Source organism: Thunnus albacares, chromosome 8, assembly GCF_914725855.1.
Source record: "Thunnus albacares chromosome 8, fThuAlb1.1, whole genome shotgun sequence".
NCBI lineage: Eukaryota > Metazoa > Chordata > Actinopteri > Scombriformes > Scombridae > Thunnus > Thunnus albacares.
The window spans coordinates 13,845,098-13,859,226 of NC_058113.1; the positions used below are offsets into that span (position 1 = coordinate 13,845,098).

General features: G+C 39.2%; 1 protein-coding gene across 2 annotated transcripts in view; it reads right to left on the reverse strand.

Annotated features, from left to right (window-relative positions):
- Positions 1–2,567: 2,567 nt before the first annotated feature.
- The window catches only part of LOC122987719 (transmembrane protein 65-like), a 37,715-nt gene continuing 26,153 nt past the window's right edge, over positions 2,568–14,129 (reverse strand). For both annotated transcript variants that reach the window (XM_044359737.1, XM_044359736.1), the window contains exons 7-8: positions 6,430–6,535; positions 2,568–5,581 (exon numbers count right to left, since the gene is read on the reverse strand). In XM_044359737.1, the coding sequence (XP_044215672.1) occupies positions 5,435–5,581; positions 6,430–6,535 (253 nt within the window). In that variant the 3' untranslated portion in view covers positions 2,568–5,434. The remainder of the gene's footprint in view (positions 5,582–6,429; positions 6,536–14,129) is intronic.

Genomic DNA, 14,129 nt, shown 5'->3' on the forward strand with positions numbered 1-14,129 from the left:
GATAACATAGGATGGAATAAAAGATCTCTTAAAGATGTCTTTTGTTGCTGTGTGCACTCTATATCATCTTCCAGAAGGGAGTTTTTCAAATTCATTAAACAGAGGATGTGAAGGGTCCTTAACTATTAATGTTTTCCTCCTGCTTTGTGTGGTGTACAGCTCCACCAACTGTCTCTGGGGGTTCTGTATAATCTAATAATCTCTAATAATAACTGTTTTTGTGAGCTTGCTTTTGCTTCTAGCCCCTAAATTTTTGTACCAGCATGTGATGTTGTAGGAAATTATACTTTCCACTTGACTGGTGTAAACCCTCCTCATGACTTCTTTGCTCATGACATCAAAGCCATTTAATTTCCTTAAAAGAAACAATCTTTGCATTGCCTTCTTAAAAATGTAAGAAGTGTTCATTAAAATTTAAGTTGATGTCTAAAATCATTCCTAAATATTTAAAACTACCTATCACCTCTACAGCTTGGCCCTCAATTGTCATTGGCTGACATATTGTTTGCCCACCTCTATTGTTGATGTGTTCCTCGGTCTTGTTAGCGTTTAAGAGCGAAGCACTCTCTTGATTTGCTGGATGAGGATGGGTGAAAAGTCATACTCCATACTCCAGGCAGACATGAGCCAACTCTCTATTATTGTAGAAAGCTGCTGCTGCTTTATCAGCTCATTTTTTAAATCTTGTAGCGCCACCTACAGGTGAAGTTGTATTAAATGCTACAGATTTGTTCAGCATCCCCATCTGTACATCTTTTTTCAAGTAACCCCCCATAGATTTTTGAGTTTTGTGCCCAACTCATACATAGAAGTCAGAGAGAGGACTTGCTGGTGACGTCACCAGGATGTGAAATCTGGGGCTGCTCCATAGACAATGAATTGGGCTCTGATTTTATGAGGGCATAAAATGTTTGTGTGAGCTCTTGCATCCAAATGAGGTGTATATGGGATTAACAGCTAAGACGGTCTGTAAGACCTTTAATGCTCCATGAACCAGGATGAAATTGCTTCATTAACTTCCTGAGCAACACAATCATCTATTTCAATATTGTTTCGTAAGCACCTCTTTGATTCTTTGAAGAGAATGAAATTTGGAAAAGTGCAGAATATCATGAAATTCTTAGCTATTTTTTGGATTGCACTTTTAGAAACCCATAACACTGTTTGCATGCACAGAAAAAGAGATGCAAGTTTGTGTTCCAGTGTCTCAACATATACATCTTCTACACAATCTGCCCTACCATTTTCACATGACTTTGTGATGAAGTCTCTGCCTCAAGATAGATGTCAAATGGTTGATCAATGGCATGAGATTCAGAATTTCCTCTTACAGAAGTTAAAATCTCCTTTAGTGTATGATTTTTGTCTTTTATACTTCTGTAGCAGCTGAAGCTTTTAAGATTGCTTGTTTTAAATTCACACATTAGAAAGGGGCAATGCACAGCCTCTTGATTTCTTAGTCTTATGTCTCTGAATTCACATTATTCACAAAAAAGTGACTTCTCTTGGCATTTGACAGTGGTGTTAAACACTGAACTGTAGTCAATGAACAGTAATCTCACATAGCTCCCTTTCTTGTCCAGGTGAGATGGTGGGTGGTGTCGAGGATGTGTGCTATGGTGTCTAATGTATGCCATGACAGACTGAGTCTCACATTGCAGTTCCTGATATCCTGTTGGGAAACTCATGCAGAGAGGTCGTCCAGTTTGTTATCCAGTGCCTATACATTGGCTATCAGGATGCTTGGCGATGAAGATCCTTGTGGCCGGGACTGCGGCTCCTGTTTAATCCCTCCACGTTTACCTCTGTGTTTCCTCTGATGTTGAGATGGATGCAGAGAAGGTCTTGCTTGTCTCTGTGGTCGGAATCGTAGCTGGTGTTTATCCTCTCCACCTTTTCCTTGATGTTTACTCCGATGTTTACATTTGAGAACCTCGACCAGCCAGGAAACAGAGTCGGCAGGAGGAGAAAGTGGTGAGTTGACCATTTCTCTATCCTGAGGAGTGACTTATAGTCATATTTTATTATTGTCCAATACTATTCACAGAAAGTACAACTAATATTTTTAAAATAAATGAAAAGAGCAAAAAATGTGATAGTGCTGCAAATGCATAAGAACATGGGTATAAATCAGGGTTTTTTTTAACCCATGATATGCATATTTCATCTCAATCTCAATCTCAGATTATCTGCACAGGTTTGGTCAAAGTCATGAGATTCATCCTCTGGGAGCCATGAATATCTATACAAAATTTTGTGTCAATCCATCTAGTGGTACTTGAGATATTCCACTGGATAAATTTACGGTTTGACCAGCTGCTGGCACTACAGGAAAAGTCAGCGGATCAGTGAAGTCTTTAGGATTCATCCTGTGGACAGGTCCATAAAAACACTGAAAGCAAAAAGGACCTCAAAGTAATTTCCAATTTTTATCGGCTGCACTTGTATCAACAAAGTGAATATTAGCAGCCAGCTTTTACAAAAATACCAACAGGTATAAAATAAACCAAGGTATAGCTGTCATGCATTCATGCACCTGCAACATATTTAAAACACCAAGGAAGCAACCCTTGAAGAATAATTTAATGTGCTTTTCCAGTCATCTTCCACCTGTCTTTTTAAAAACAAAATTACATCAATTCAAGATAATGCATTGACTTTGAGCTGACTTTTGAATCTTTTATGCGTTCCCTCTTACAACATATTACAAATACATATTGGTGGTACAGTGCAAAGTCAATTTAGGAAAAGGATAGGAGCTTCCAAAATTATTTTGACACTGAGATTATATTTTCTTACTGCGACTGACTAAAAGGACTAAGACAGTCAGTTGAATGATACAATGCAAGGGGACAAATTGCTACTATTACCGGAAACTACTGTATAAAAGCCTGTGTTTCTCAAAACATTCTGCTCAATGTAGGGTTCAAAGCTCTGCACTGTATGTTCCAGTTCACATCCCAGCAGAGGGCCCTGTTGCCATCTGCACTACCTCCATGATCCTGGTGTTTATAGTCTACAAAGGGAGATATCATTTGCTTCATTCCTATTAAGACAGCCATAAAAATATATGTATTTTTGACCATAAAGATCTAATCTTTAGCATGTTAATTCAGCCTGAGTTACTCATGTTTTCTATGTTTTCGGATCCTGCTGTAATGCATAATTTTAGAACATACTCAAGTTTTTTATTAATATTATAGCAAAGTAAACATGTACAATAGTTTTTTTTATTATTAGTGCATGCAAAGTGGAGATCAAGCAATCAGATCAAAAAGCCTAACTACATAAATATGCTCAAGTCATTATACATTTTCTTCATTTTTACCGCTTTTTAGGATCACAATTACCCACATCATAAATTACTAAAACAATCTCATACAGGGCAAGTCTTCTTTGTCAGTGTGTTTTAAGAGCATGTCTAGAGAGTTTAGTTATGCACTATAACACAGAGAAATCAACTGCAGTGTCCTTCCTGTTGGAGAATGCTGTTGAACACATTGTCCATTAAGATCTGGAGAATATACAGTGAGAACATACATGAATACAAGTCTGAATATTCTAACAAAAATAAATACATTTTCTGAGAGGAAATTCCATTCAGTGATACACAGCTGCTTGCTTTCATTCCCGCTTCTAAACAGATTAAACGCCTTAAACAAGAGTCTTCAGTTCTGCTGCTGAGATAAGCAACCTGTGCTGAGCAGCTGAAAAAACAGAACTCTTCAAAAGATAAATTAGGAAATCAGTGACAGCAGAATTAAGACTTGGATTGGATGGTAGTGTGTTATCATCCCAAATATATCCTCTCTGCCTTCCTGCTTCGTGGCTGTCAGATGCTGGGATTGCCTAGTTTGCATATCAAAGGAAGAACAAGGATAAAGAGCAATAATCATAAAGCGGTAGATTGATAAATTATAGCTAGAGAAGCTTGACACCGAGGGTTTTGAATATTAAACAGGAAAAGCAAATAGGTGATAAATTAAAACGAGAAGTGTGTGACTGTGGTAGCAAACAGAGAAAATTCTTACTGTCAACCAGTGGAGGGCAGTAGAGCAAAGACATTATAATATATATATGTAGACTGAGAGCAATCACTCAGCTATGGTTATGAGTATTTCCAAGCTGGTCTTTGCTATTACTCTATAATTGAAAGTGAATTTGAAGCTTCAGTCGCCAAGCATGCTAGAGATGTTCCGAAGCAGGTTGACTGATGCAGAGCCGAAGGAGATAAATCACACGATACTGGAGCCAGCAGGTCATTGCAAATGGGACAGAGGTCTCAGGTGGTTCAGCGTTGGTATTTCTTATCTTTCTGTTCCAGCTACTTTCTGTCTCTTCCTCGCTCTGTGTGTCTTTCTCTCTCTCCTTTCTGCTCAGCTCATCTGACGAAGGTACCAAACTTTAAAAAGGTTATATTTTGTAGTTCTGCACCTATCTACATACAGTATACACAGGAGACATTTTGTGCAAGTTACTGCTTTGGGTGAGTAAAAGCATAAAAGCATATAATAAAGGCTTCATCACAAATGAAAAACAAAAAAACTCCAAAGCAGCAGCTAGCAGGTGTTACCTATTTAACCGTCTGTATTTCCACTAATAGTAGCTGTCTGTTTGTCACGGAGCTTGGAGAGGCAGACTGTTTAAGACTTTGAAATCATCAAAAGGCAGACATGCTTTTTAAACTGAAAAATAATGTACTTAATGTGGAAGGGTGCATCTTATATGCAAATGTGACCCTCTTTTCTTGACTCATCAGCCTCACCACCCACACACAGTTTTTAACACTGCATAACCAAACCCAAATATACTGTACGATGGCTCTTTGTTCAGTCCTCCTCTATTAATTGATAAATTACTAAGAAAACAAGAAACTTTAAATGTCAAAATACTTTGCAGAATTTTTCTGAATGAGATCTGATATTGTTTTTTTCTTGCACTGGTTCCAAAGTTAGTTGTGTCATTTTAGGGAGCATTTAAACCCTCACTCACCTTACTCGTCATCATACTATCTAAGTGCTGAGAGGATCATATTTGTCCCATTCAACAGACTCAGAATAGAGGAGTGAAAGAGGCCACTGCAGTGTGTTTTAGATAAATTAATTTCAGCTTGTGTCGGTCAGTCAAAACAAGACGAGGTTACGGTGCAATAGTTGAAGTAGCAGCAGTCCAATGAATCAACGGTCTCTTGTCTCTTCAAGAGACGGCCAGGTCCCTGTGCTTAAGTTCACAATCAAATAATATCTAAAATCCTCTTCAGAATACCTTTCATAGTTTGATTGAGCCTCACAAGGTAAAGTACCCAGTAATTAAGATTGTATGGGGTTCGGTGACATTTCCATACACTCCACTCCACCAGGTAAGGCCCATCAGTCCCAGTTTAAAGTATTCTAATGGATTCCAAATAGTATTTGTCACGGCTGAGCTGACAGTTTCAGTTTTTGCTGCTCTCTGTTGTAGCAGGTGGTTGTGTTTTTTCCTGCGCCTCCTTCTGTCCGTCTTTCTTCTCATCGTCATCCTTGAAGAACAGAAGAGGAAACATGCCGAGGATACAGCCGATCCCAACGCCAATGGCTTTACCCTGCACACAGGAGAATTAGAAGTGAGAAGACAATCATGACAAATTACAGTTTAAGAAAATGGGTTTTAAACAATCTACACAAAAACAGCTTTACAGCTCTGTCATTTCCAGTGAATGAGCCTTTTGCATTTGACTTACAAGCCAAATTACTACTTTAAATGAAACTATCCTTACTCCTTTTATTCTATTATACTTGCTCGTGATTTGTCTGAGCATTTAGACCAGTTTGGTCTAGATTTGCTGATAAACAAGGAAACTGTCATCATTTTATTGCTCTGAATCTTTTTACACAGCCCTTGGTCTGTTTACTGTAAGAAATAGATAAGCAAAGGCTACAAGGAAAGACTGACAAGCCTGCAAACAAATAAATTTCCAAATACCGAGACATTGATTTCCCATCACACTTTGACACATATTCTATATGTTTTTGAGAAAACAAAACAGTTAATTCCCAATATGCCAGAACTATTGGCATGACCTTTCACTCAACTTAATTACAGCTGATTACTTTTCACACCTCACCAGTCACAGCACACTAAAAATCATTCAGGTCTAATTTTCTTGCAGAATGAAGGAGCGACTGAAAGTGCACATCACAGAGATTTCTGTTTCTATTGTCACTGTATAAAGCTGTGACCTGGTTTGCTGCTTACAAGGCAAAAACACAACAAATTTGATTAAAATGCTCTCAGCAGCAGGTTCACTCATATCCACTCTGAAGGTGTTATGTTGTTTCAGACAGTGGGAAAGTGGGACAGACATTAAGGTCTCTTCAGAGTAGAAGACGGGGACAGTTAGAGAGCAGATTCTGGGTTAATGGTTGCAGATTGCGACACCATGGTACTAACCGAGTGAGAGCTGACTCTGGTCTGCCACATATCAGCCTGCTTTGGACTCAGGTCAGGAATCTGCATCCCCAGCCGAGATGCCAGGGCCTCCACATAACCTGCTAGCCTAAAGACAAGGAGGAACAGATGGAAAAAAAAGAAAATCAGACTTAACACCGCACTGTAAAAGAGAGCTGCAACAGTGAGTCACTTCTCCTCAGTGAGCCATAAGAGTACTGCAAGACACTGATAATGACTATTAATCCTCTCATTTTGTCAAGTGAACCATTTTGTCCTTTCTGACAGTTGATGTGATGGAAAATCTGTTCAAGCAGAGAGAGAGATGGCAGGCACAAAGGTCAGTAATAGAGACGTGAATCATTATAGACAGCTGTTAGTGTCAGTATAATGTGTTAAGATGTGCATGTTGTAGCTATATGGTCCTTCAGATTTTATTAAAATATAAAGAAAAAGAAAAGTAAAATATCATTAACATCATATAAATATAACCACAATGTCTTATGGCAATAAAATGTATCACTTAACACATATGTGCCACACACACTTGTACGCATACTGAAATCGAGCCTGTCAAGGATTCATGGGTAATTCTGTAAATCATATATAGATTAAATTACAACCACATTTTCATGTTTGCTTTGTTGCCGTTTCACATAATTGTCTCCTTTCGATTATATTCTACATTATGTGGCATGACTCATTAAACCACACATGGAATGACTCTTTCCCACCCAGCGCAACAAAGAAAACAAAGTAATCAATAATAACAAAATAAATCAGCAGATTAATGTTCCAGTCTGCTCCTTGTTGCAGCCATCTGTCATAAACCCAGCAGGATGCCACATATCAGTCTCATACCAGAGAGAGAGATAGAGTGACAGAGCCTCCAGTGTGGATATAAATGAAATCATTTCCAGCACTCTTCAGTGCTTTACACAGATGACAGCATGGAGACAGTTGGCAGCGCACAGAAATCAATGATCACTCAGTAACAGAGATGTAAGGTTAGAAACTCGTCAATCATACAAAACTTTTTCATTGTTCATTTCAGTTCTGAAAGTTTGGTCTGACTAGTGCTGAATGTAGATGTGTTGATGATGATTTCTGTCACTGAATGAAGTAAGTACTTATAAGTAAGTATAATGAAGTAAGATTCAACTTATTTTCATCCCTTAAAGATATATAATATATATATAAAAAAACATAAATGTGAAAATACAAATAAATGTTGATTCTGATGTATTATGGTTCTTGTGATATACTGAAAGGATTTTGTGCAGGTACATCAGTGAATCGACCAGCAAGAGGTAGGTGATGAAAAGTTTGCTTTTAATTTGGCCAGGAGAGCCAGAGAGCACCGCTCCGTGTTCTGCTCTGTTTATCAGTGTCTTGACCCAAAAGTGCACTTTAGAAAGTTTATAGATCACCATGGACCAGAGTGAGAGAGAGAAAATGGAAGATACTGCTCTCAGTGGGGCTAAACATCTTATGTCAACAAGAATAACAATGAGGGTAAGAAGGAAAAAACACAATAGATAAAATAGGAACAATGTTACTGTTGGCCATGATTATAGTCAAACGTGTGGTTCCATATTAAGATAGAGGGGATGAACATAAATAGCACACACTGTCATGTGGAGCATAGAGTAGCAAGAATGGACCCAAATGCAGAGACTGACATGCAGGGTTGACAAAAACCCTTCTTTATTTTTTTTAGGACGGTCACGGACAGAACAGGGCAACACGGAACAAATGATCCAATAAAGACTGAACAGAAAACCAGGACTTAAAAACTAACTGAACTAACGAGGAGATGAGGTGCAGGTGAGGAGAAGGGTGGAGAACTCAGGAGAGGGGAGTGAACAGACAGGGAGCTGATAGGCTGGGGAAACACAGGGAGCAGGGCAGGGCTGATGAGGCTAACACAGGGCAGGTGTGGGGAAAATAGAGCAGGGCAGGGCTAACAAGTCTAAATGCAGGGCAGGTGTGGAGAAAAAAAAAAAAAAAAAAAAACAGGCCAGGGAGGAGTGCAGGAACACAGAGCAAACTGAAAACCAAAACCCAGAAAACACAAACTCTCAATATAACCTACACTAACCGTCCAAGAATAACCATGAACAGAATGACTTGACAACGGAAGTGAAACACAGGAAACCCTAAAGAACACACAAAGTCCAGGTAGGATGTGACTCACACAGCCTACTGTAGCAGGTGGGTATATGAAAGTATAAGTTTAAAAAGGCAATTAGTTTCTGGCAAGAGGACTAAAATGTGTCACATAATACATAAAAAAAACACCATGCAAAGATTGAACTCTCCAACAGCAGCTGATGCTAAAAAAAAAAAAAAAAACTCAGCTGACGCTTACATCAGCTGATGCAAAGTCTTATTTTGGGTAAACTGCAGCATCTAAGAATGTCACAGTCTGGCTTTATGTCCCTTCCTCCAGCTGCATTCCCACTTCCCCAGGCCCCTCAGTTGCCATTCTCCACCAGTCCACCAGATGCCCTCAGACTTTTCTCCTTGCTTTCCAGATCCTGCCACTCCCATCTGCCCTGCACTCACTGCTATCAACCTCATTGCCCTCACCTAAGCTTCCCTGCCCATCTCCTCACCTGCACCTCATTCCCTCATCAGCCACTTACTTCATATACCAGCCCAGATCCTTTTTGACAGTAAACTCACTGAACTGTCCCTGCCTGCCTCTATAGTCTGCATTTGGGTCCTTCCCCTGCTGCTTAATACACATCACCTGTGACAGAAACTCATGTGAGGGCAATGAGATGATGGCAGTGACTGCAGGGTAGATGGGAGTGGCAGGATCTAGAAAGCAAGGAGGAAAGTCTGAGGGCATCTGGTGGATTGGTGGAGAATGGCAACTGAGGGACCTGGCGAAGTGGGAATGCAGCTGGAGGAAGGGACATAGAGCCAGACTGTGACGAAGAGGCTGGTGAAGCTCTTTGTCTCTGTTACAATTGACCAGAGAATAGCAGAGAGACACTTCATAAAGCTGGGTTTACAATGTGGTCAGCTCTGATTAAAATGGGCACTTGCTAAAAGGCTTGCTTTTACACTATACATATTTAACTAATTGCAAATACAAACATGGTTACAGTGTTATGACCAATACAATTTAAAACGTCTGAAAAGCTGCTGCATTTTACTGTGATGTGTAAAGTTGAAAATATTTAGCGGGTCAGGCAGTTCCAGTGTGAGAAATGAAATTCAAGTCAATATTTTGACTCGGGTCTGGTTCAGTCACTTGCATTAATGGATCCTCAGTTCACTGCACACACAAATGAGCTGCAGCTGGAGCTCTCCAGTCAGGGGGATGATAAGTGGCAAGAAGCATATTTGAGAGTAAGATAAGACAAACAGAGGAAACCTGTGTGCGTGTGCATGCACCTGAAGTGTATGTCCACAGCATCTTAGTTGAAGAATAAACTTTTGTTTTCCCATTTTTGTATCATTACAGAATATAACAAATGACAATAATTACAAACATTGCAAATGGCATTAATAATTTTTACTTAAGTCAAATTCTGGCACACTATTTCAAACAATTGCAACAGCAGAGGGCAAAGAAAAAAAAATCAGGTCTACATTAGAAAACAATACTGCAGTGTTCAAAATACGGAAATGATGAAATTAGGTGAAAGAAGAGTGACTTAAGTCCTATGATCATTTCTTAGCGTGAGTGAGGGGGTTCGCTGTGTGAGAAGAACACAGCAAGCTGAAACTCAACCTGGCTGCATCACAAGCAATCAACATTTTATCATCTCAGCCATTGAATTTGCTGGAAACAACTGATGAAATCTGGTTTGTGTTCCCTTTTCGGAATACATTTCAATATTGATTCATTGTGTGGACAATAACAAACTGTGTTCTACTGTTAAAAGGCATATCTGATCTCAAGTTACAGCGATATCAGTGAGATGATAACAGTTTGATACAACAGTCACCTTTGCCAGAGATGTGGATCTAAGTCTAGAGAACTATAATGATCAAACATGTTATAATAATCAGTGTGCTACAGTTGATGGTAAATATGGCAGGATTCTGAACTTGACAACAAGCATCTGAAGTGTCCTTGTGCAAAACTCTTAATCCGCTCTGATCTATAACAGTATGATGGGCTTTAAACCTCTTTAATAGAAGGCAATCATAATTAGATTGTCCCTAAGGGGATCAGTGAAGCATCACATTATTGTTAATCCTCACAAACATATAAGGAAAAACAATCATAAAAATGTTACTATAAATCCTCCATTAATTCATTGACTTTATAAGCTTATTATAATAGCAGGTCATGGAATATGCCCCAATTTATGCAATAAGGATTAAGTATAAACCGACATGACAACACAGGGTTATGTGTCACAATCAAGGAAGAGGCTGGGAGTCAAATTTGGGTCCTGCCTGTATACGCTACCAACATTTCCTCTATTTTTACTCCCTAGAGCCCACTCGTGTGTGTTCTTGTCCTTGTGCAATAAAGATTTACTGGGCTCCTTGTCTGCCCAAGAAAGCTACTGATGCATCGTGGTCATAAGTGAACCAAACAGCAGCTGAAACTAAATCAGGCAGGAGCATCACTAACAACTGGTCGAACGTCAGAGTGACTCATGAGCTAAATTACTGACTTCAGTGAGATTCGGCTGGTTTCCTACATCTGTCAAAACACACACATGCACCGAGGAAAATCTTACTTATTCACCCGAGGATGAACCCCATACAAATGCAAAATACACACACATACATACACACAGATGGATATGAATGCATTGCTCCTCACAGGCACCAACACACTAACACACACAAACACACAGGACAGTCTATACAAGAGCAGGGAGGCAAAGCAGCAGAGCTCAGTCACTGTCTCTTGGTTGGGGAAAGCAGACGTTGAGTGGGAGGATTTACAAACAATCATTGCAACGTAATCACTACAATATTGACCAAAGAGACTCTAAAGGAGCATGCTGTAGTGACAGTAACATCTATTTCTGCTGCTGGATTACACGACTGAAAAATAACAACCTTGCAGAGAAGCAGGTGTCTGTGTCTTGCTAGTGGTGTAGTGGGCTAATGAGTACATGAGCTGAGGCTTGTTTAGGACTTGTCATCCTTGCTCTTATCTCTGTGTTCCCTGTTAGTCCATTTGACAAGTAGAATTACATGAAAGTCTCTTGAGAAAATAAAAAAATAACCACTGGATAGCTAAGAAATATAGTTTTAAGTTTTGAAAGGAATTAAATTTTTTGATGTAATGGACAAAGATGTGCAGCGGTAAACAGGAATATAGCATATAGAGTACAAATTATAGTCTTATTGTGTGTAAAAATGTTGGATTGCTTCCATAGAAATATAAAAAGGTCACTTATTAAAATCCAGTAATAGTTTAGAGAGCGCATATACAGTATGAATATTCACCAAACTGCCCAGGTAACACTGACTAACGCTAGATAGTTGTGTTAAAGCATGCTCACCTCTTTTTCCACTCCACACAGTGTGATCGAAAGCACAACATAGCACTACTGCAGGGTTTCTGTAGCACACCTATTCACACTTTTTGACTGGATGAAGCACAAGTTCACACCACGCATATTGGCAGCATTTTAATCAATCTGTAGAGCTTCTAATTTGGCTCATTTGGGCAGGTGATTATTGCACCTTGACTGCCTGAAAATGGGGATCTTGATCTTCTTCCAAGTGAACTACAGTGCGGCTTGTAAGGAGTGACCTAGAAAACATGACTTTTGTCATTTGCCATCAGCCTGTAAAACCAGTAAATAAAACACTAAATCATGCTTACAAGCACAAGAATCAGGAATTGTTTTAACCCAATCAAACAACCAATTTCTCTAATGTGGTGGAGTAAAAGACAGTCCAACAAGCTATTCACTATTTAAATGGTTCACTTGTAATTCAGCACAGTGGACCTGAGCAAACCAATTACAAAAACTGCGACAAGTTTACTGTTAAAAGGCATCTGGGGTCTTCTTATCTGTCAGCTTCTGAGTCACAATTTACCCACAACCTCCTCAGCTGCTGATTCACCCTCTCAACTAAAGTGCCACTGACTCCCAGAGGAATCTAACGCACAGAGTTTAAATGTTTGCACTTCAGCGTTTCCTCTTTGAAATGAACATGAGCTGTAATGTAAATACTGCTGTGAAGGACACCTGCACGAGCTTCATTCAGATTCTGTGTAGCAGACAAACAGCCTTCACACTCAGCACTGTAAATCTATCAAAATAAAATATAACACCTCTCTTGTCTGGTCTAATCTAGTCTCACCTTGACAAACTGGCCACAAGGGCTCAACTATCCAATTATGATTGAGTGGCAAACACAGACACACAAGCAAATGCAAAACTATGTGTGTGTGTGTGTCTGCTGGGAGCGTGTACAGAGGCCAGAACAACTTGACTAATCCATCACGCTGAAATGGTACGAACACAAAGGCATCGTTCCACTTTCTCAGTGTGTCTCTCCATGTCTGTATGATCCTACCTAGTTATTCATTTGTACAGTTGCCTTTCTGTTTGTCCTGTTGTTACCTTGTGTGTCTTGCCGACTGTTTTTAAATGTAGAAGAATAATTATTTGTTATATTACTAACAATCACTGAAACATAACTAATAGGATGTTGAAAGCACATGGTTGGAAGCCTCATCTATTACTTTAAGCATTATGGTCAGTAAAGTATGAAGCAGGTTAGGAAGCTGATTACGGTCCCTGTGTCCACTAGGAGGCATTGAAGTGGATAACAGGCGTGAATCAGCTGATTAAATCCTATAAGACATTGGGATCATCCCTAGGGATCCAAGACACATCCGCTGTAGCAGACAGCTGCGATTAGACATGTCAGTCATTTCAGTTTTGCATCATGATTTGGGGTGAGCGGAAGAAAAAACAGTCTGTAGGCAGTTTTGTTTTACTTTGTGTCTGTGAGTGCAAGCAAAATAAAAATGACGAAAGCTGGAGGAGACAAAACACTTTATGAATCCCGGCTTGCATTAATGAAGCTATTTTAGTGAAGTTGGATTTTTTTAAATATATTTTTTCTGAAATTTCTGTTCCAGTAACTCAGCAACAATATATTAAGGCCATGTCAGAACAGTCTTTCGTCTTAACAGTGTTGCACAATCCCCACATTTGCTCCAATACATTACAGATTGTCAGAATGTGAATCAGCCTCGAGCTGCCTACAGATCAACAATAAATAATATTAATAATGCGACATAATCGCAACGGATAAGCAACACTGTTCACACATAAAGTTTCTTAACTCATTTGTTAAATTATTTAGGATTTAGATACATTTTTAAAACAGTGTTGCCCATCCCACAAACTATATAGGAAAGGCAGTATGAGGAACAATTTTTGCTTCTATGAGGTCTCTTTTTCTACAACTGTCACATTATTTAACTCAAAAACAGTTGACTGTTAAGATGATACAAACTGTGTTAAGACAGTCTTGATTCAAGACATGCCTTTTTATTCTTTGCAGAACCACAGACATGTTGCCCTCCGGGAAAACAGACCTCTAGTGGCTGTATTTCATTTTCTCCCTTGCTGCTCACACTTATCTTCCACTGGGCTCAATTTAACAATTACAGTTTAATACTAAGTTAACAATATAGCCTTCACTAAAGAGAATAGAATGGGATGGTAAACATGCTACTTCATAATGTCATT